At 36.8% G+C, this 23,091-nt stretch overlaps 1 protein-coding gene across 3 annotated transcripts in view; it reads right to left on the bottom strand.

Annotated features, from left to right (window-relative positions):
- The window catches only part of CPED1 (cadherin like and PC-esterase domain containing 1), a 327,294-nt gene that overhangs the window by 233,605 nt on the left and 70,598 nt on the right, over window positions 1-23,091 (bottom strand). For all 3 annotated transcript variants that reach the window (XM_069588269.1, XM_069588270.1, XM_069588268.1), the window contains 2 exons: window positions 14,859-14,965; window positions 4,608-4,683 (listed from right to left, as the gene is read on the bottom strand). In XM_069588269.1, the coding sequence (XP_069444370.1) occupies window positions 4,608-4,683; window positions 14,859-14,965 (183 nt within the window). The remainder of the gene's footprint in view (window positions 1-4,607; window positions 4,684-14,858; window positions 14,966-23,091) is intronic.

The raw sequence follows: 23,091 nt of genomic DNA, 5'->3' as shown, positions 1-23,091 counted from the left end.
TACTAAAGAGGTGAGGGTTTTACTTGGGGAAAGAATGTTTTGCACAAAGAATATAATCGTGTGTGAGACAGAAGTGGAAAGGCAAAAGCATGAAGGCACATTCAGAGAACACATGGAAGCAGTTCAGCATTTGAGAGCATGGAGAAGAAGCAAACTCTGATGTTCTCTGAAAGTCTGCCTGATTGCCTCATAGAGCTGTGTCCCCAATTTTCTTTAATACTGGGAACCTCATTACTCACATTCTTGTTTGAAGGAGAACATTACTGTAGAGGAAAGGAAAAAATGAAGTCAATAAAAATTCTCAAATGGTATTAAGCATTGATAATTTCCATGTTGCTTTGTTTAAATTAAAGCTAGTCTACTTGATTCCCTGAAAATATTTCACTGGTGTCATATGATAAACAGAAATTTTTAAACCTAGAATTTTAAAAACAATCACCAATTCCATGTAAGATAAATAACTAATACTGGCTGATATTTGAAAATAAGTTCAACTATGTTATTAAAAGATATATTTTATATTTGGTAGTAAATATCTATATTTTTTAAAAGTCCAGGTTTGTTGACATACAACAAAAGAGTTAAACTCTGTTTATCATTTTCCTTTTCCTTTCCTTTTTTTATATATTCACATGTTACTGAACAGATGAGGCCAGAGATCTTAAAATGTTCAAAATGCTATCTTTGAGTACAAGTTTGGGTACATTTCAAATTTCACATGAAAGCTAGTACTCAGAATGAAGATAAAACTGGAAAGAATGAGCAATAGCCAAAACTTTGGCACACTACTAACCAAGGCTTCTTGGATGACATAAAAGAGAACAAAACCAACTGACAACTCAAATAAAACAGTTTCCCTGGTGTTTTGTTTTGTACTTATTTTTCAAATATAGAAAAGAAATCTTTTTATTAAAAAATGAAACTTAATAAAAAGCAATTTCCCGGTGATGTGCAGTGGTAAAGAATCCACCTGTCAATGCAGGAGATGCAGGAGACATGGGTTCGATCCCTGGGTTGGGAAGATTCCTTAGAGTAGGAAATGCAGCCCACTCCAGCATTCTTGTCTGGAAAATTCTATGGACAGAGGAGTCTGGAAGTCTACGGTCCATGGGGTCACAAAGAGTCAGACACAACTGAGGACGCATGCACGCACGCGCAATAAAAAGCAACAAAAGTCACTAGTAAAAAATTTGGGCCAATGAAAAATTCTGAAGCATTTGTCTTCAAACACAAACACATTAAATGGCAAGATAATAATAAACCTTTGGGCTAGCCAGTAAACATTCCATGGATTTGTGCCTTTCCATGTGAGTCACAAGTCTAATAGCAGGTACACTCTATGTAGCTGGGATACGGAACAGACCGTGTTAGTCTCACAGGCTGTCTTTAAATTCTCCCCTACATCTGGCTCAGATTCTGTCCTGCCACACCTGCAAGGTCCCATTCAGATTCATCAGGATGATCATCCCTGCCTTCATAGCATCCGTGTTGGTACCTACTGCTCAAGATAAAGCCTGGCACAGCATGTCTGCATGGGAAAAGGGCACAGAGGAATTATGGAATCTCAGAGTTATTAATAATTGCCAAATGTCTTATTTTTATCGATTAAAAAAAAAAAGCCTGAAGTGCAAACCAGGCTTCAAATCTTGTTCCAAATTATACATTGATTAAGCTTCAGAACTCAAACCTGTCAGGTATTCTTTTCTGAAATCATTATGAGACACTTCTTCATGTATTTTTCACATTTTTGCATCATTTGCAAAGAGAGGCACTAAGAATCTGTTCTGAACTATCTTTTCAAAGATATTTATGCAGCAGATAGTCTTGAAAGATACAGATGGTGTCTGTCTCCAGATCAAAGAGGTTTTGCCCAGTATAACAAAAATAATGGGTCTTTCTGGGGCAAAGGGTAGGCACACTCATGGACCTTATGAACATTCAAACTCTCTAAGCGAGGAGCTCTGCTCTTGAAATGCAAACTACTTAGTATACAGTGTCACCACCTAGACCTCTTCACTTGCCCTGTGGGAGTTGGGATTCACTGAACCACTGCAAATGCTGATAATCTGTCTGCCTCTCTTGCTATAAATAATAAAGTCATTTGTCTCTGACCCAGGAGTCTCCTGTCTTCTGCCAGCTCCCATGAAACTGGCACGCAGACTTGTGAACTTGGAAGAAGGTGAATTCTGACTCTTCACAGGTTCAGCAGAAACATAAAATTGTAGTGATAATCCATCACATAAAGAGAATAAATATTGAAAGTCCTGTTGTTGGACTTTTCACATTTAGGATGACCCAGTTACCATTTTGGAGTACTATGTGTTAGTATATTAATAGCATGTATATAAATACATATTAGTTGTCAAATAAAATTATATACACATAATTCCATGGACTATATAGTCCATGGAGTCGCAACTGAGCAACTTTCACTTTCATAGACATACCTGTATACTTAATTTTTTAAATTAAATCTGTGAAATGGGTCTCACTATCCTCATTTTATAGCTTAAAAAAAAAAACAAAACCAACAACAACTCAAATTTAACTCACACACCTTATAGGTGGCACAGCTAAAAATCTCTGGTTTCAAAATCTGTGTTTTGTCTGTCTCAAAATGGCATAGATCACTTTAGTTTTAAATAAAATGACTAAAGTGTATAGTATTATGTTTAGTTTTACCATCTTTTTAAGAGTACCTACTTTTTAAAATATTTTTAGGTACAGGCATGATGCTATCTGATCTGTATTCAATATTAAATATTCAGTATTCACAACAAGTAATGTGTTTTTTAATCTTATTAATATTAATGTTACATTGTATACTGTATATTCATAGCCATTGTCTCCAACATAAGCTATTGTTTATAAAGTTTATACCAAAAAACAGTGCTGTAGACCTATTCCTTTAAAGCTACACATCTAAGAAAATTATCTTCAGCTATAGAAAGATAACATTACAGGAGAAATAATTCCATTAAAAAGGCTGTATATTCCATGAAATTACCTTGTTAGTCACAGAGATACATAGAAAATTACAAACTAGACAGAGTGAGGAAAAAACTATATATATCTACAACTTATAGATGATTTTGAGAGTAAGAAATGTTTAAAGCAGCAAGTAGACGAAAATTTTTTAATCTTATGGAAGCAAAATGTAAACTTAGATAAGAGTTGTTTGGGGAATTTTTTGGAAACTGGTAATTCATATCTGGCTACAAACAGGGTTTCATTAATATGCTTCTATTCTGCTAACTCCAGTGCTTATCAGTCATTTTGAAATGCAAACAGCAACAAAGAAAAACATACTTTGAAAGTATGTAGGTTCTGTTCAAAATGTAAACAAATGTTTTAAAAATTGACTTAATTAAAGGATTTCTAGATACATATTAATAGTGTACTGATGGGAATAGTCCGTTTACTTAGGTCTCACAAAAACATTTTTTTATAAAATAATATTCACTAAAGTTTACATAAACAAAAGAAAGAGATCATGGAGTCAGTTATAAGTGTCATATAAAATGATTCCTGCATAACCAAGTTTATATATCAATTATTTATTTTAAAGAAAGTGAAAGTGAAAGTGAAGTTGCTCAGTCGTGTCCGACTCTTTGCGACCCGTGGACTGTAGCCCACCAAGCTCCTCCATCCATGGGATTCTCCAGGCAAGAATACTGGAGTGGGTTGCCATTTCCTTCTCCAGGGGATCTTCCCAACCCAGGGATCAAACCCAGGTCTCCCACACTGCAGGCAGACGCTTTAACCTCTGCACCACCAAGTACTTTAAATTGAAAGATTAATTGCTAATTTATGACTATTTTAATCTTTGGTAAATGACAATAGAAGATGGTAGTCTTTATAGCGGGACATATCAACGTGGTACATGTTTGCTGTAGAAGCAGAAACCCCATGGAAAAGCTGATGGGTTAAGATACCAGTTTTATGATTCAATTCAGAAACAAATCAATTTTAAAAACATAATTAAAACTATGTGGACTTAAATATTAATGATATAGTGTAATACTTTCTAGGGACAAACATTAAGTGTGTTTTAAACTAGAAATCTGAGGAACTTTTTCATTGATGAGTTTTCAAGTAGGCTACAACTACATAGGTGAAGACTCATATGCAATCTGGTATTTTCTTTCCACTCTGATACACTACGAGGAGGCGAGATGGTAATTTTTGTCCCAAATTTCTAAAGTTGTTGAGACAAACTGAGAGACCTCCAGGAAGCAGAAAGAAATTTAAGACTGGAGTCACTTAAATACATTTTTTAAAAACCTCAAGGTTTATATAATTAAGAAGTACTATAATAATTGCTTTTAAAATGAAGCAACAATTATTTTTAAGACACAGGAAGAAAAAGAATATTCATCTAGAAATTTAGAAGGCAAAACTAAGAGAAAGAATTTCAACGTTTTGTGCTAGTCCTTATTATCAAGGTCTTTCTCTTTGGCAAAACCTTGTGATTTCTAGATTTGTGAAGGTGGCATTGATGAACAAAGGAGCTTAGTATGCTGATCTGAGGGCTCCTTAGTTGGTGTCTGCTGAGGAAGCCTATATATCTCACAGATTTATGCATAAGGAAACAAATGAAAGATTACCTGGAAATCTTCTAGTGAGTTGACATAATCCTTCCTTTCTGCAAAGCTGATGCTGTATTTCTGGTAACGTGTTTACCTGAAAGAAAAGGGAAAAGTTCTAATGAGTTAAGCATTCATAAACACCCAGGCAAAGAAAACACAAACAGCCCACAGGATACAGGTATGAAGTATCGTCTATACCGTTCACTCCCTAAGTTCAAATCTCTGTAAGTCAGCATTCAAATGCAAAATAATAGTGGTTTATTTGATAATAAAATATAAAAATTGCCCTTAGGAATTTTCAAAATATTTGGGAACATTTTTTAAAACACAGACATACTTCAATGTCATGATATTGAATCACAGACATCTAGTGCTAATGCTTAACCTGTTAGCATTTACAGCTTTCACTCATGCTAAGTTGCTTAGTCGTGTCTGACTCTTTGCAACCTCATGGACTGTAGCCCGCCAGGCTTCTCTGTCCAAGGGATTCTCTGGACAGATATACTGGAGTGGGTTGCTATGCCGTCCTACAGGGGAATCTTCCCACCCCAGGGATCAAACCCACATCTCTTATGTCTCCTGCATTAGTAGATGGGTTGCTTACCACTAGCACTGCCTAGGGAGAAGGCAATGGCACCCCACTCCAGTACTCTTGCCTGGAAAATCCCATGGCCGGAGGAGCCTGGTAGGCTGCAGTCCATGGGGTTGCTAAGAGTCAGACATGACTGAGCGACTTCACTTTCACTTTTCACTTTCATGCACTGGAGAAGGAAATGGCAACCCACTCCAGTGTTCTTGCCTAGAGAATCTTAGGGACAAGGAAGCCTGGTGGGCTGCCGTCTATGGGTCACACAGGATCGGACATGACTGAAGCAACTTAGCAGCAGCAGCAGCAGCAGCCCTACCCAGGAGGACCTTTTCATTTCATGCTACGTCTGTGCTATTGTGTCCTACTCTTTGCGATCCCATGAACTGGTGGCTCCTCGTCCATGGGATTTCCCAGGCAAGAATACTGGTTGCCATTTTCTTTTCCAGGGGATCTTCCTGACCCACAGGATGGAACCCATGTCTCCTGTACTGCCGGCAGATTCTTTCCCATTGCACCACTTTTCACATCATAGTGAAGGGTATTTATTGCTTCAAGTATAAAATCCAGTCACGACAAAACTCTATTTTAACAGAAACTTGCTCTTGGGAAGCTTTATAAATGTAGTCATAAATTCAAACACATATTTTAATTTATAAAGAAAAAATACAAACAAACAATTCTTCTCTTTGGAATTTATAGATCAACTAGCTATTCTCAACGGAATCCCCCAAAGAACATCAAATATGGTAACACTTCATTAAAACTAACAGAAAGATTCACTATAAATTAGCTTGAAAATCAGATTCATTTTTGACCAAATATTACTTTCAAATTAATTCAGTCCATCCTAAAAATGTACTATGTTAAGAGTTTCTTTCAGGCCTGCTGACCTGACTGGATAAAAAATTCAGTTGCAGCTGGAGAAAAGAGAAAGAATAAAAAACATGAGTTTTAGTCCCATTTCTGGTGGGTAACACAGTCAGAACCTTGAGCATATCACCTTACTTCTTTTTTTCAGTTTCTCCATTTGAAAAATAGAGCCTTGGGTCTCTAAATACCACTTCTGCTCTAAGCTTTGATCAATTCAACAATTCAACCACAAGTTGTAGTTTTTAAAAAATGATTCATTTAAAGTGCTTTGAAACAGTTCATCGATTAAAAGTTTTTTAATCCTCGCAATCTTGTTAACTCTATCCGTTTATTCAGCAAACTGTAAACTTCAGCTCAGGTCAGGCATAAATTTTTTAATGCTCTGTTTTTTTTTTATTTTTTCAAGGATTGAGTATTTTTTATTCCTCTATAACTTTTAATGCCGAAAATCTCTTCTATTAAAAAAAAACAAACAAAAATTAATTTCTCCTAATAAAACCATTTCTAATATAGTCTCATTTTAATTTCTGAGTATACATAAAAATAATGTATTTAACTCATGTATATGTAAACTTTCCTATTCAAGTTAGTCTGTGCAAAAGACAGGTCTTCCCAAGTGGTGCTAGTGGTAAAGAACCCGCCTGTTAATGCAGGAGACATGAGACGCAGGTTCAGTCCCTGGGTTGGGAAGATTTCCTGGAGGAGGAAATGGCACACACTCCAGTATTCTTGCCTGGAGAATCTCATGGACAGCAAGCTTGCCGGGCTACATTCCATAGGGTTGCAAAGGGTCAGACACAACTGAAGCAACTTCATATGTGCATACAAAAGATAAATAACTAGTATGACTCAATCCAGTTACTGAATCTCTACATTTGCAAGATTCTGTGTTATGAATATTTTACTTTATTTTTAATTCTTTTTAAAATTTTTTCCCATTTGGATTATTACAGAATATTGAGCAGAGTTCCCTGTGCTATACAGTAGGTCCTTGGTTATCTGTTTTAAACAGATATTGGTTATCTGTTTTATTTTTTTAATTTTTTTAATTTTTATTTTTACTTTATTTTACTTTACAATACTGTATTGGTTTTGCCATACATTGACCTGAATCCACCACGGGTGTACATGCGTTCCCAAACATGAACCCCCCTCCCACCTCCCTCCCCATAACATCTCTGCACCAGCCCCAAGTATGCTGTATCCTGCGTCGGACATAGACTGGCGATTCGATTCTTACATGATAGTATACATGTTTCAATGCCATTCTCCCTAATCATCCCACCCTCTCCCTCTCCCTCTGAGTCCAAAAGTCCGTTATACACCTCTGTGTCTTTTTTGCTGTCTTGCATACAGGGTCGTCATTGCCATCTTTCTAAATTCCATATATATGTGTTAGTATACTGTATTGGTGTTTTTCTTTCTGGCTTACTTCACTCTGTATAATCGGCTCCAGTTTCATCCATCTCATCAGAACTGATTCAAATGAATTCTTTTTAACAGCTGAGTAATACTCCATTGTGTATATGTACCACAGCTTTCTTATCCATTCATCTGCTGATGGACAGCTAGGTTGTTTCCATGTCCTGGCTATTATAAACAGTGCTGCGATGAACACTGGGGTACATGTGTCTCTTTCAATTCTGGTTTCCTCAGTGTGTATGCACAGCAGTGGGTATCTGTTTTAAACATAGACGTATATACATGGGGCTTTCCAGGTGGTGTTAGTGGTAAAGATCCTGCCTGCCAATGCAGGAGACATAAGAGACACGGGTTCAATCCCTGGGTTGTGAACATCCCCTGGAGAAGGAAACAACAACCCACTCCACTATTCCTGCCAGGAGAATCTTATGGACAGAGGAGCTTGGTGGGCTACAGTCCACGGGGACACAAAGAGTTGGACACAACTGAAGTGACTTAGCATGCATGTACATGTCAATCCCCCAAACTCCCAGTCTATCCATCCCCTCCCCATCCTTCCTCTCTGGTCACCATAATTCAATCTCTAAGTCTTTGAATTTGTTTCCGTTTTGTAGATGAGTTCATTTGTATCTTTAAAAAAAATTTTTTTGCGTATAAATGGTATCATATGATACTTGTCTTTGTCTGACTGCTTCACTTAGTATGATCATCTCCAGGTCCACCATCCATATTGCTGCAAATAGCATTATTTCAATCTTTTTAATGGCCAACTAATATTCCACTGTATGTGTGTACCACATCTATACTGTACTAAAGCCCAGGCTTCAGCAGAACCCATTCTTGGGAACATAGGACTTGAGAAAAGTGGATAGTATACTTTAGATTTTAGGATGTCTACATTTCTCAAATTCAAAAGTGATCACTTTTAGAGTCTAAATGTAGGAAAAGAAGGGCCTTCATAAAACCCTAAAATTTTCAATTCAGAATTCCTAAGAGAGGTTGGAGGGAGGGGACAAACCATTGCAAAGGTCTGGGGAGTCCACCATAGAGGTTTAGTGGTTTTATGTTGTTATTTTTACCACACAAAACACATTTCTAAATTTGATTGTGAAAAGGTTTAAAAGCCCATATACTTGAACCATTTTCCTCCATTTAAGGAAAAAAAAAAAATCACTCAGTCAATACTGACTAAATAGAATCTGTAATGACAGAAGGGCCAAGAAAGAGAAGCAGCATTAGCTAAGTAGCAGGAAAGGCTGTGTACAGGTCCTATTTAAAATCTCCACCCACTTCTTGAAGGGCTCAGAGAAAATGTGCTACTGTTGCAGATGCTTACAACATCCTTTTTATACCATCCTGACTTCTACAAAGTGAAAGAAAGTAAGTGAAGTCGCTCAGTCGTGTCCAACTGTTTGCGACCCCATGGACTATAGCCTACCATGCTTCTCTCTCTGTCCATGGGATTTTCCAGGCAAGAGTACTGGAGTGGGTTGCTATTTCCTTCTCCAGAGGATCTTCCCAATTCAGGGATCGAACCTGGGTCTCCCACATTGTAGTCAGATGCTTTACCATGTGAGCCACCAGGGAAGTCAACTTCCACAGATGGAAAGGAGTTGCAGAGCCCTGGTAAAACGAACTACAGGAACTGAACTAATGGGCCAGAAGAATGTGTGTAGATGCTGCAAAGACAGGGTACAGCTTACACAGATTTCAGAAACAAAGGTTACTTGCTGTGTCTTATCAGAGAGATGCTCCTGCCAATGCAGGAGATGCAGGAGACCCGGCTTTGATCCTGGGGTTGGGAAGATCCCCTGGAGAAGGAACTGCCAACCCACTCTAGTATTCTTGCCTGGAAAATCTCATGGACAGAGGAGCTTGGCGGGCTACAATCTATGCAGTGTCAAAGACTTGGACACAACTAAGTGACTGAGCCTGAGCATGAGCAGGATCAGAGAGATGACTTTTCACATGAGATCTTGTGTCAGGATGATGAACTGACTGAGGGCCAGCCAAGCACTTGCTTCAGAAAGCCAGAGCCAAGCCAAAGGAAGCAATTGCTCTCACTTTTGCATCCCCCACCCAATGACATGCTTCCCCTGCTCTTTGCTCCAAAGCACATCTCTGGAATTAACAGAGTCGAAGCAGATGACATGACCCAGGCGACACGTGACACGAGAAGTATCATCTCCATTATATGCTGGAACCGAGCACCAAACTAAGCAGTTAAAATAAATAAACACAAAGAAGTAAACACACACGACACTATGGGTCTTAACAGCTGTGGTAAATCAACTTTATTACACATATTTTAACTTCGTATTAGTTAAACCTAATAATGTTCTTTTATATCCTATTGCTTTTTATTCTTATTTTTACATACATCATAATATATACAAGATTTGCTTCATTATCAAGTGGGACATAATCAGAGAAGTTTTCATTGGGATTAGCTGACTTGTATACAATGAGCTTCTCTGGCTTAATACTGCAATAATTATTTTCAACAGAATTTATTTGGGGCTGGGCAATTTTAAGGGTAAGGCAACACTGAAGAGAAGGTACAGAGATTTCCCATATGCCCATTCCCCCCACCCACACACAGCCTCCCCCATCATCAACATCTCCCCCAGAGAGAGAGGTTACAACTGAGAAACCTACATGGACACTTCATTACCAACCAAAGAGGCACTTCTAATACATACTGATCTTGTATTGGGTTTGAATGCTTTATGTATACACGTGCGTGTGGATTTTATAGAGACTGCTGTTTTTCCTGGCCCAAAAGCTTCTGTATCTTTGAAAGGATTTGAATATATATGAAACAAATGATAATAACACTTGAGCCACAGAATATTTCTGAGATCAAACTGAGAGAAAGGAAATGTGCATTTAAAAATATTTCAATCCCAGTGTACCTTCTACAAACCTAATCTGTGGTAATCTGTCATTTAAATTGTTTCTATTACATACTGTCAGAAAAAAAATCATTCTTATTTTGAGATATATTTCATTAATAAGAGCAATAGTAGAATATTAATTATAAACATTCAGAAAAGTTTTATTAAAAAAAAATTAAAGCCACAGTAATACCATTAACTTATAAGGAAAGCAGATATTTGAATTTGGGTTATTTACATAAAGTATAGGAAAGCACCCAGGGAAAATTTTGCTTCTGATTTCTCATGAACATTGACAGTGAAACACATGTCACGTTGTATCTTAGGAAACTGTTCTTTTTCTTCACTAGATCTGTATAGATATTTACATCTTTTATTTTATCAAAAATCAGATCTTCTCTGAAAGCTGTTTGGTATTATCCATAAGGAAGAGAATTAATGGCAAGAAGAGACCTAGCTAATCAAAGAAAAAAAGTCTTATTATCATCCACATCGCTCACATGCAATTATCACTCCATCATATTTACCTGAAAATGACCTAACAAACTTTATTTTTTTTTTAATTTTAAGTTTTTTTATTTTTAAAATTTTAAAATCTTTAATTCTTACATGCATTCCCAAACATGAACCCCCCCTCCCACCTCCCTCCCCATAACATCTTTCTGGGTCCTCCCCATGCACCCGCCCCAAGCATGCGGCATCCTGCGTCAGACATAGACTGGCGATTCAATTCACATGATAGTATACATGTTAGAATGTCATTCTCCCAAATCATCCCACCCTCTCCCTCTCCCTCTGAGTCCAAAAGTCCGTTATACACATCTGTATAAGAGGCTTTGCAGTAGTTCTCAGTGCTCCAAGGACTAAACACAGCATCCCAGATTCAAGGACTGTGAACTCTACAAACTTTCAGAGTTAGAAAAGAGTCTCCCTGCTCTTAAAACCCTACGACATGCCAGAGGTGTGACAGAGCCCCACTTACTTAGTGTTATCCCAAAGAGTGGCCCTCGCTTCATTTTTAGCATCTCATGAACCACCAAACAGTTTTAAGTTCCTTTTAGTCTCTCCCTGGCTAGAGAAACTCCTGGTCATTCATCACCTATAACAGATCTTAAGATCATTTTCATTAAGCACTTAAATTCCAAAGCTCTGAAATGGCGAGTAATTCTAACATGAGCCGATGACCTTCATTCTAAGGTCACTGACAATCCTAACACATACCAAATAAATCTGAAGCAACTTCTGTTTTGACTATTTATGTTTACATAAACAAGTCATGATTCACAAAACTTCAAATTATTCATGCTCCAAAGTGACAGTTATCTAACATGGATCATTTAGAATTTATATATTCTTTAAGAATATTGATTAGACTAGGGTTTAAATACAGTGGCTAAATATTTATTTAGAAAGGTTCGACAGTGATAACGGTTAACAGCACAGAAGTTAAAGTAAGACGGCCAGAGTTTGAATCCTAGGTGCTTCATTTATTAGTAAGGAAGATTTAAGCAGTCGTCTTAATCTCTCTTTGCTTTAGTCTCTTCGTATATAAAGAATGGATATAAACAAATACAGTAAGCACTTAGAATGGTACTCAGTAGGAGGCTATGGCAAGAGACTGCAAGGTAGGAGTAGAGAGCGGGTGAATACTTCCTTATCTTTCTGGCTTCCCTCTGTAGGGCTGTGATCTGGTGATGGTTGCATTCTTGACATATGTAGCCCCTTCCCACCAATCTTTCTTTCTTGTCTCTGGCTCTTACTAGCTTCTGCTATGTCATTTTTTCTACATACCCTTCTTCAGATCAAGGGTGGTAAAATCTTATAATGTAGCTGGTCGCTGAGTGCCTCTAAATCTTTTTGTTTCTCTTTTCCTTCCAAAGGCTCTGTAAATAGCTCTTTTATTAGTTTTTCCTCAGTTAAATTCTTGAGTATGGCATTTGTTTCCTGCTGGGGGCTGACTGAGATACACAGCAAATGTTGTCAACTTTATCCTGTAGCTAAAATGGGAAGCTGTGCAAGATTTTAATGACAGGAGTAATCAGCTTGAGTCAGCAATTTGTATTTTTCACTCTGATAACTGTGAGCAGTATGGATTTCAGGGGCAAAACATTCTTGCTTTGGAAAAATCAGTGAAGAGATTTTGGCAACTGTCCTGGTTACACATGGTGACTGTCTGATCAGAATAAAGGTAGTAAGTTTGGAAAGTAGGTATGATATTTGAGAACTATTTAGAAGCTAAATTCCTTAGTATTCGTGATTGACAGAATGCAGGTGACATAGGAGAGAAAGGACTCAAAGGTGAAGGCTAATTTCTATCTTAGGAAGTGACAGAGTGATTAACCACACTTATGACCAGCAGTGCAGTTTTGCAGAGCTTCTAAATGCCAGCACAGAAGTGAATTTACCAGAGACAACAATGAATCCATTTACTCTTCATTGAACCTGAGGTGTTTGTGCAACATTTAAGTGGAGATGTTTAGAGAGTAGTTATACAGGAAATCCTGAAGCCTGGGAAACTGCTTGGAACTTCAGATGTAGATTTGGGAGTCATCAATTACAAATGATAGTTGAAACTTTAGAGGTGGTATTGGGGAACAGAGGCATTTAAAGAATGGACAGAGGAAAGGTGGCTCTGAAGAACCCAGAAAGGACAGCCAAAGATGCAAAGATGTACAAGAAAAAGCGAAAGAATGTGCTCCTCCAAGGGAAGGGCCAGAAGGAGGAAGGGGTGATCACCACTGTCAACTGCAGAAATACCAAATGTTCGGGGAGCTTCTATAGTACTCTTTACTACTGAAAGACATCTATTGGTTTGGACATTTTTCTCATAGGTTTGTTAAAGGTATCGTAAATAAGTAAATTTTCCAGCACAGTGACTAGCACACTGTAAGCCTTTCGTTAGTTTTTCTAAAAGTATTTATAAAAGTTTATACACAGGAGTAAATATTGGATGTCAACTTTAAAAGTTAACTTAAAAACTATGAATTTTGTTGTAATTCAACTTAACTTTGAAAACATCAAAACAAGGAATTAGTAAATAAAATCTTTACTACTTGGATAAACAAGTGACCAGGATAAGCAAAAATCCATACGCTATTTATTTCTTTGGAGAAGGAAATGGCAACCCATTCCAGTACTCTTGTCTGGAAAATTCCATGGACTGAGAAGCTTGATAGGCTATTTCTTAGGCCAAGTCTTGCATCCTACTGGGTAAAATTGGATATTGATTCATAGGAGTTGAAGTTGAAGGCATGTATGGGTCCTAAGTCACTTCAGCCGTATCTGACTCTTTGCGACCCCATGGACTATAGCCCATCAGGCTCCATTGTCTATGGGAGTTTCCAGACAAGAATACTGGAGTGAGTTGTCATGCTGTCCTCCAGGGAATCTTCTTGACCCAGGGATCAAACCCGCATCTCTTATACCTCCTGCATTGTCAGGCAGTACTACTAGTACCACCTGGGAAGCCCAAAATGGTGAACGTTTTGTGGTGAAGTGTAGAGGAATGGCCATTGAAACTTTCTTCAAGGACGCAATGGCTCCAGTTTTTCAAGACTTTTTTTTTCAACATTATGGACCAGGAAATACTGTTGTTAAAAACCATAGGTCTATTACAGCACTATTTACAATAGCCAGAACATGGAAACAACCTAAATGTCCATCAGCAGAGCAATGGATATAGATGTGGTCCATATATACAATGGAATATTACTCAGCCATTGCAAAGGAACAAAACTGTGTCATTTGTAGAGACATGGATGGACCTACAGACTGCCATACACACTGAACTAAATCAGAAAGAGAAAAACAAACACTGGATATTAACGCACATACGTGGAATCTAGGAATACCGTATAGAGGAACGTATTTGCCAAGCAGAAATAGACACAGATGTGGAGAACAAAAGTATGGATACCAAGGGGGAAAGGGAGAACGGGATGAGTTGGGAGTGACATAAATACACCGCTGTGTATAAAATAGATAACTACTAAACAGCACAGGGAACTCTATGCAATGCTCTGTGGGGACCTCAATGGGAAGGGAATCATATATATATATATATATATATATCTCCCTCGGCTTCCCTGGTGGCTCAGACCGTAAAGCATGCCTGCAATGCGGGAGACCTGGGTTCGATTCCTGGCTTGGGACGATCTCCTGAAGAAGGAAATGGCAATCCACTCCAGCACTCTTGCCTGGAAAATCCCATGGACAGAGGAGCCTGATAGGCTATAGTCCATGGGGTCACAAAGAGTCGGACACAACTGAGTGACTTCACTTTCACTTTCACTTTCATATATATATCTATAGCTGACTCACTTTGCTGTACATTAGAAATTTCAATACAATATTGTAAAGCAATTATACTGTAATAAATAATAAAAAAGGAAAAACATTAAATTTAAAATAAGTAAATATGGTCATAGGAAACTCAAAAAAATTCCTATAGGTCTGATAAGATTTGTTCACTTTTTGAAAAAGAATGTTTACCTTTTGATGTAAATTTAATTGGCACATGTCTTCCTTTGATATGCAGGGTTTTCCACCAGATGTCCTAGAAGAGAGGCAAATAAGCAGATCCCAAGAGTCCAAATCACCTAATAGCAAAAGAGCATGGAAAAACAAACACTTTATCAGATTTGTAAAGGCACCATTTATGTCTTCAGACTAAAGAATGTAAACACAAGTAACAATGATTTTGAATATACTTAAAAGACAATATTCAAAGTAACTAAAATTCAACTTTTCTAATTAAGCAGAACTTACACTTTCATTTGGTATCTTAGGGAAAATCCAATGATCTGAAGTTATATCAAGAAATTCCTCTAAAAGACAAAATTAGAATGTTTCAAGTCACTAATTTTATAAATTTATAAAGTCTCAATTGGAAATTGGAAGGAAAGAAGATTATAAAGTATTTTTAAGGGATGAAGGAGTTGTAAATCAAATAACAAGAAGCCAAAACGGAATATTTTGTTCTGGGCCTCTGTATTACCATTAATTTTCATAGGTCTTAAAAATAAAAAAAAATTTTTTTAGATTGTTTTCTACTTTTTTATAATTTTATTTATTTGTTTATTTTATTTTTGGCTGTGCTGGGTCTTCGTGGCTGTGTGAGCTTTTCTCTAGTTGCAGCAAGTAGGGGCTACTCTCGAGTTGCAGTGTGCTGGCTTCTCATTGCTGTGACTTCTCTTGTGGGGCACAGGCTCTGGGGCACGTGGGCTTCAGTAGTTGCAGCACATGGGCTCAGCAGTTGTGGCTTCCAGGCTCTAGAGCACAGGCTCAGTAGTTCTGGCTTATGAGCTTAGTTGCTCTGCAGCATGAGGAATCTTCCCGGAGCAGGGATTGAACCTATGTCTCCTGCACTGGCAAGCAGATAGATTCTTTACCACTGAGTCACCAGGGAAGCCCCCCAAAATACTTTGATCACTTTTTTTACAAATAAAAAGTTGGGCTAAGTAGGAAATAAAATTCAATGAAAAATTTAAGACAGGTTTTTTCAAAAACAAATGTATGGTCTAGTTATAGTCAGCAAAGCTGACTTTAAAATACAGAGCATAACACAGACTAAAGCAAATTATATTTTAGCTATCTCACCAAGAACAAAGTTCTTTGCCAGTAGATCATAGTTACTTGCCAAAATAATCTCTGCAGAATACATTCTTGCATAATGCTTAAACTTTTAAAAATTAACATATATGTGGCTAGATGGGTTTATTTTCCCTTATTCTTTTTGATCTATTTACATAAATTTGTATCAGCATACCCTTGCATATAATTGATGCTTAGAAACATTTGTTATATGAATGAATGAAAAAGTAGCTAATGACAGGAGTAGTAAACACATTACTTCAGAGAAAATATAGAAATATCTATCTCAAAAAAAATTAAAAAAAAAAAAAAAACAGAAAAAGAACCTTAAGTAATACTCAAAAGAATTGGTACTACTTGGGAAATTTCTCCATTTTAGATGGAAATTCAGCTGAGAAAATGAGGCAATTTCTGTACACATGGCATCTTTTGTTGATCAATCCTAAGATAAATGATCCTTCAAGTAACATTTAGTATTTGTTAGTATTTATGCCAGACCTCACAAGTTCACTTCCTGCATTGTTAGTAGCTTTAAAAAGCTAGGAAATACTCAAGGCCATCTTAAAAATGTCCTAGAATTTCTGATTTGATAGCCTAATGCTTTCAAAGAAGAGCCACACTGGGGAAAAAAAGGTTGATGAGGAAGAATGATCTATGATGATTAGGAACGAAATTTCACTATTCACTACTCAGGCCCTTTTCCCTTTGACAGGTCCTGTGCAGTCTGAGCTATTGGTCTATAGTTGTCCTGTTGCTAGACGGGAAACCTCTCTGCCCAACCAGAGGATCCAGGCAACTGAATTCAAGTTAACATCTGAGCTTTCATCCTAGAGCTTCTCTGCTTGCTTGATGTATCTCAAAATGCTGGAGGATAGCACAGTAGTTCAACAGATCAAGGAGAAATGATGCTAGTGATGGGGAGCTGGGAGAAATCTCATCCAGTAATAGCCATCAGGCCTCAGATGTCAAGGGACTCCCCTGTCCCATGCATCCTCACTTTGAAGGAAACTACAAATAGATTCGCATAGTCAAAACCTAATACTCTATGATGATCCCAAAATTTTATTTTAAATGTGCATCTGGCATTTTCAGCCAAAACCATCTAATATGGATTCAACAGGGAAAACACAGAGACTATTTTCATTTGCTATTGCTTTCAGCCCAAGAAACTAAAACACTAGAAGAATCCTGCTGTCATAATACACACAACTAAATATTTTAAAAAGATAAGAATAAGCAGAGAGGGAAGAATTTCATATTATGGACTACATTGTTTGGGTGTTAAAATCAGAATATGCTTTGTATTCCTCTAAGTCTGAAGCATGCCCCTCTTCACTACCCAAGGCATACACACAATTTCTAGAGTTGATAGAAATATATATTTAAGTCATAAATGTTTGAAACTGGAGACTCATTTAAATAATTCAAAGCATTCAATTTACTAAGAACCTCCTCTGAGCCAAACACTGTACTAGAAATATGAAAGTCAATAGCAAAACAAAAGGGCAGACAGTCACTGCCCTTAGCAATCTGTAAGGGATCTAAACATCAGAAGGAATTTAGGCTATTTCATGAAGCATCACACAATTTCTTGACATTCATAATGCTACCCCTCATCTCTCAAAAATATTTAATTAATATTTTAAGATAAAAGTTAATATTTCAAAGCCACTTTATAGTACATCAATTTCCTCTTAAAACGAAGGAAACTATAACTCAAAATTTTAAGTGATCTCTTCATATGGTTCTTGCCTAATTCTTGCCACCATGATCTGAAAAAATGCTGATTGTTTCCACTCAAAATTCTCATTGTTATTTTATTGTTACTGTAGCTCTATTTCTTAGTTAAATTTTCTAGTTAAAGTAGACCTGCTCACCTTCTCTTCATTTCTAACTCTCTTCAAGTCAGCTCCTCTCCCTTACTCCCACAGCCCTTTTTTAAAGAAAAGGTATTATTTGTTTCATGAGTGGTGCTAGGTACTCAAGCTTGGTTTCAGAAAAATACCCCAAAGCCATGCTGAAATCTAGAAACTGTGCAGAGAGAAAATCACACTCAGTCGTGAAATAAATCACATTCAGAAGTCAGCCTTGGAGCATCTTGGATACAAATCTATGCCCCAACAAGACTAGAAGTATGAGTGTTTAGTGGACAATGCCTGCATGGACAGCAGAGACTGCAGACGCACGGGGGAGTACCCGCCGCATATGAGGTTTGTTTGGCTTGCACCATGTTTGTTTTGGTTTTAATTTTAAGCACTTGCCAAAATGAAAATGTCAGCACAAGTCACATAAAAATCCAGATTTCAGCTTTCACTTGAAAACTTAGAAGTTTTGGGTTCATATCCCACAAGGCAACCACTGACAGTTGAGGGCAGCTTCCCACATTTTCTGTAGTTGACTATAGTGGTTCTGCCTGGTCCCACCTTTGCCTGGGCTTTTTGCCTTTAGCAAACAGTCCTTAGAACTGGTTGGTGTAAAACACTGGTGTGTCAGTTTTCCATGAATCGTTCTTTGAGCAAGTTGATGTTCCAGCTTTTAATGAATTAGGCTTGTTCATTAGTAAATGGGTTTTGTTGAGATGACTGTATGCAAGTTGATATTTGCTCAGTTGGTCTTTAAAGGATGTCTGAACATACCCTTTGATTTCCATTTTTGGCCATGCTTTTCCACAAGGTTGAGTAAGGTCACTTCAATTCCAAAGACATTTGGTTGTTCATGCTAAAGTTGGCAAGGGCTTAAGTGTGGCCTCTTAGAGTCTTCTTTCTCTAAGAAGCCTGGGGAAAAAAAAAGTCAAGACTGCCCCAAAGCTATCTTTTTCCCATATGTCTTTTTGGTTGGATTGTTAAAGTGGGCCGGGTCCCACTCCTAGGTGGACCTGCCTTCATTTCTTTCTTGTTCACACTCTTTTTGGATTCTCTCCACATTCACTGTGTCCTGGGCTGTTGCCACAGTTATAAGTGGTCCAAGACAGGCTCTTTCTAGACACTGAGGCAAGTATTTTTGGTGTTGGTCTTACTTGATATGTTTCTTCTGCCCCCTGAATGTTGACATTAGTTTAAGAGCTGAGAAGTCAGATGTGAATTGTTGCTGTATGCAGAAACTAACACAACATTGTAAAGCAACTATACCCTAATAAAAAGTAATTTTAAAAAAAGATTTGGATTGAGGAAAAGACAGGCAATGCAGATCCTGGCCAATTTGGATGATGGCTTCTTAGGTTTTCCTGGCACAGGGAAAGATGACCTTTATGTGACTCAGCCTAACCAAACGCCAAGGCCACACCATAAACAAGGAAGAATAGCAATAGTAGTGGTAATGAATCAAGAGCAAATAGCTCTTGAGTACTTATAGTATACCAGGTACTGTTCCAAGTATTTGCATTAATGAATTTATGCTACACAATACCCTGCTAGGTATATACATTTTTTCTTTTTTCAGTATAGAAAGGTTAAATAACTTGCCCAAGGTCAGCCATCTAGTTCAGGGTGGGAAGAGAATTTGCATATAGGAAGTCTAGCTCCAGAAACCCTGTTTGTGATCATTACATCATTATTGCTTCCAAAAAAAAAAAACTGGAAGGCAAGAAAGACATCTAGCTTTTGACGCCTTATATACATTAACTTATGCAGAACTTTGAACAACACTGTGGAGTAGAAACAATTGTTACATATACTTTACAAAAGAAGGAACAAAGAGGAACTATTTAGCTTTGGTGTTTTCTCAGTTATTGGTATTTTTCATTTGGGATCATGGAGAAAAAAAAAAAGACCATAACAAGTATAACTCAGGTATTCCTAGAACCTCACCCAGCAATAGCACCCTAACACATTATTAGTGATACCATTGATAACTGAAGTAACAGAAATACTAATATATAAAAGATCTCTCCTAACTGCAAATGTACTGGGGAACGATAAATATTAACTAGGTTTCCACCTACTTTTTGTTTTTCCCACCTACTTTTGAAAAGAAATCTCTAGAAGTTTCTCAGATGTTTTGATGGTTGTAATAATTTCTTTCCCTTTTCTGTCACAAAGAAACCAGAGCAGGGCTAGCTCTGAGATCAGGCTAGCCAAGCCCTTAAAAGAGATCACAGGACGTGGTTCTAGGGAAACAAGATGTGGATGTTCATTCTCCATCTCAAAATTACAAAAGCACAAAAAATCTACAGGATTCTTCCCCCAAACGATGGAACACTATTGTTCATTATCATGCCTCCACAGCATTGACTCTGGAAGCAATGAAACTCCATAGATAATTTTAGAAGGTGACATCAGGTTCCAGATGTATTAATTCAGACATAATATGGTGGCGCTGATTGAGTTTTTATCCTTCTCTAAGCTGTTCTCTGGAACAACCTAATGTCTCAATATAAAAAAAAAAAGAGCTATTTTTGAAGGTTTTTGTTCTCACTTTTTTTTAATCAAGCATCTGCCCTAAGGAGTGAGGCTGCCTTTAGAATATTCCAGTTTCTCACAGGCCGGCTGCCATGTAAAGCAAACAATCATTTCCGGGCTCTCAAATGACCTCCTCATTGATAAAGTCTGCTGGATCAGTAATTCAATCCAGAGAACACCAGAGCGCTCTGAGATAGCATCATTCCTATAAGTGCTGTTTATTCTCAAGGAATGACAAGTCTACTCCTGCTTTATTTTTCTCTATAATATCATCATCACCCAACATATTATATACTTCTTGTCTATTTGTTTATTGTCTGTCTCTCTCCATTTGAATGTGAGCTTCATGAAGGTTGAACTGGGTCTATTTTATTCACTGCTGTATTCTCAGTATCTATAACAGTGGCTGGAAGTTAACAAGTATTTGCTACCTGTTTGCTAAACATGTAAATGAACGAGCAACTGAATGTGATCAGTTGCTAAAGTGAAAGTGAAGTGGCTCAGTCACGTCCGACTCTTTGCGATCCCGTGGACTGTAGCCCACCAGGCTCCTCCGTCCATGGGATTGTCCAGGCAAGAAAACTAGAGTGGGTTGCCATTTCCTTCTCCAGGGGATCTTCCCAGGGATCGAACCCAGGTCTAAAATTCACATCTTAGGATACTGAAATATTTTTGTAAAAATTAAAAATGGATGAATAATAAAAAAAAATTAGAGTAGTTTTTAAAAAAGGACATAAAGATACATTTTATTTCTTAGTAAGCATGAAGGAGAGAAGTACATAAGAACAAAGGTAGCTATTCATTGCATTTAAAGAAAAAGTATGAAAACTAATAGAAAATTTCAAGTGCTTTACTTATTAGAAACTTTTCTGTGAACACATACACTATATTGAAGCAGAAAAGACTTATAATATATGACTTGGAAAATAAACTTGTCTAGGAACTCTTAAGATACATAGCCTTAAAAGCAAGTCTCATTTACTTATTCTAGTAATACTATTATATTCCCTAAGGATACAAAAGCATGATGCCCTAAAATTTGTTATTTCCATGTGAAATACTAAAAAAGCTTAATTTTAAAATAGTAGATAATATTCTTTCATAATATAACAATGATTTTAAAATATATAATATTCCTTTATGATATAACAATTATTAAATGATATATAATATTCATTTATATATTATTATGTATTATATTTATATATTATATGTATTATATATTCCTCTATAACATAACATGAGGACATTTCATATATTCACTGTTCCAATTTTATACCCTTTTCTTAAGATTCTTATTCATGCTCACTCTCTCAGGGTGGCTCAGATGGTAAATAAGATTCTTACTGCATAAAGTCTTCCTTTCTCTGTATCCTTCCTTTACCAGAATTAGTAGATAGTTTATATTCATGAATACTTATTAACTTGTTGATAATAAATTGGACTATATGTTTGATTCTACCACAAGATTGTTTGAGTATAAAACAGCCGTTCCTGAATCAACTTGCGTTAACCAGTTCCCTTAACTGTATTCTTCATATGATGGATCTACAGAACGGTAACACAGCAATCATAATTCATGGCTTTACTTTAAGGACAACAAACATTCAAGTTGTTGTATCTAACACTGATTATAGTAGATACTTACTAGATGTTTATTGGATTTTATATTTCAATTTTCAGAATTTATTTTAAAAGCAATCCTTATATTGAAACTTCAGATTTTCAATGTATTATATAACATGGTCTCAAAATCTAATTAAGTTTGGTTTCTTGCCCCAAGAATCTGGTCATGGATTTTTGCTTGTTATGCCTCTGGCTCCTTATCCTTTAAAGAGCTGATGATGAAAACTTTTGTGTTTCACCAGAGAGAAATTCTAAACCATTCTCTCCCTTGATGTTCTAAATCCACACTAGAGATAAAATTTTCCCATCCTAATGTTTATCCACTTTCTGCCCTAACAGAGGTTTGGAGATTGTTTCTGAGAAGAGTTTTGAGCTCCTGAAATTCTTCTATTCACCTACTCACTAGCTCAAAGAGGCAACATTTTAAGCTTTTGCAAAAGTTAAAAGACTCCTGCTCTAAAGAAACTTTTCATTAAGAAGAGCATTAAAAAAATAGATCTGTTTATTCATATGAAATAAACCTGAGAAATGTTTACTTTAGAAGGCTTGCTGAAGTTTCCTTCCACAAGTTTTTAAAAGTGACTTTATTTTCATAAAGATATTCATGCTACTTTTGCAGTCTTCTATTGAAATATAACTGACTAGATGTGTGTGCCTGTGTGTTTAAAGTTTTACTGCTTTAAAGACTATTGTTTGTCTGTGAGAAAAGTCTTATTATTGCATTTTACCAAATTTCTGAAAGTCTGGAATTCTCACCAACTTAGGCAACCTTAAAATAAATGAACTCTGCAGCAATTTAAAAATCAGACTGTACCTCTCACCCAGGTATCCGTTTCTAATACCATTCTCCAATAAGAAGAAATCAGGGGTCTTTAGAGATATGGTTGATTCAAGAGCTGGAGAAGTTAAGTATATAAGATGAGTCTAGGGCACCATAGTCCTAGAAAATGAAGAAAAGCTTAAAACCAAACCAGCAAATAAATAAACAAAAGCAATGATGGAGGTATATTAAAGAGGCATGGGAGCCAGTGGTCAAAACTGGGACAATTTGAGAAAAAAATAAGTAATATTGGATTATAACCCAAAGTATAAGATAAATATCCACTAGT

The sequence above is a fragment of the Ovis canadensis genome, chromosome 4 (assembly GCF_042477335.2).
Source record: "Ovis canadensis isolate MfBH-ARS-UI-01 breed Bighorn chromosome 4, ARS-UI_OviCan_v2, whole genome shotgun sequence".
NCBI lineage: Eukaryota > Metazoa > Chordata > Mammalia > Artiodactyla > Bovidae > Ovis > Ovis canadensis.
The sequence above is the reverse complement of the archived record's forward strand: the minus strand, read 5'-3'. Positions and strand labels throughout refer to the sequence as shown.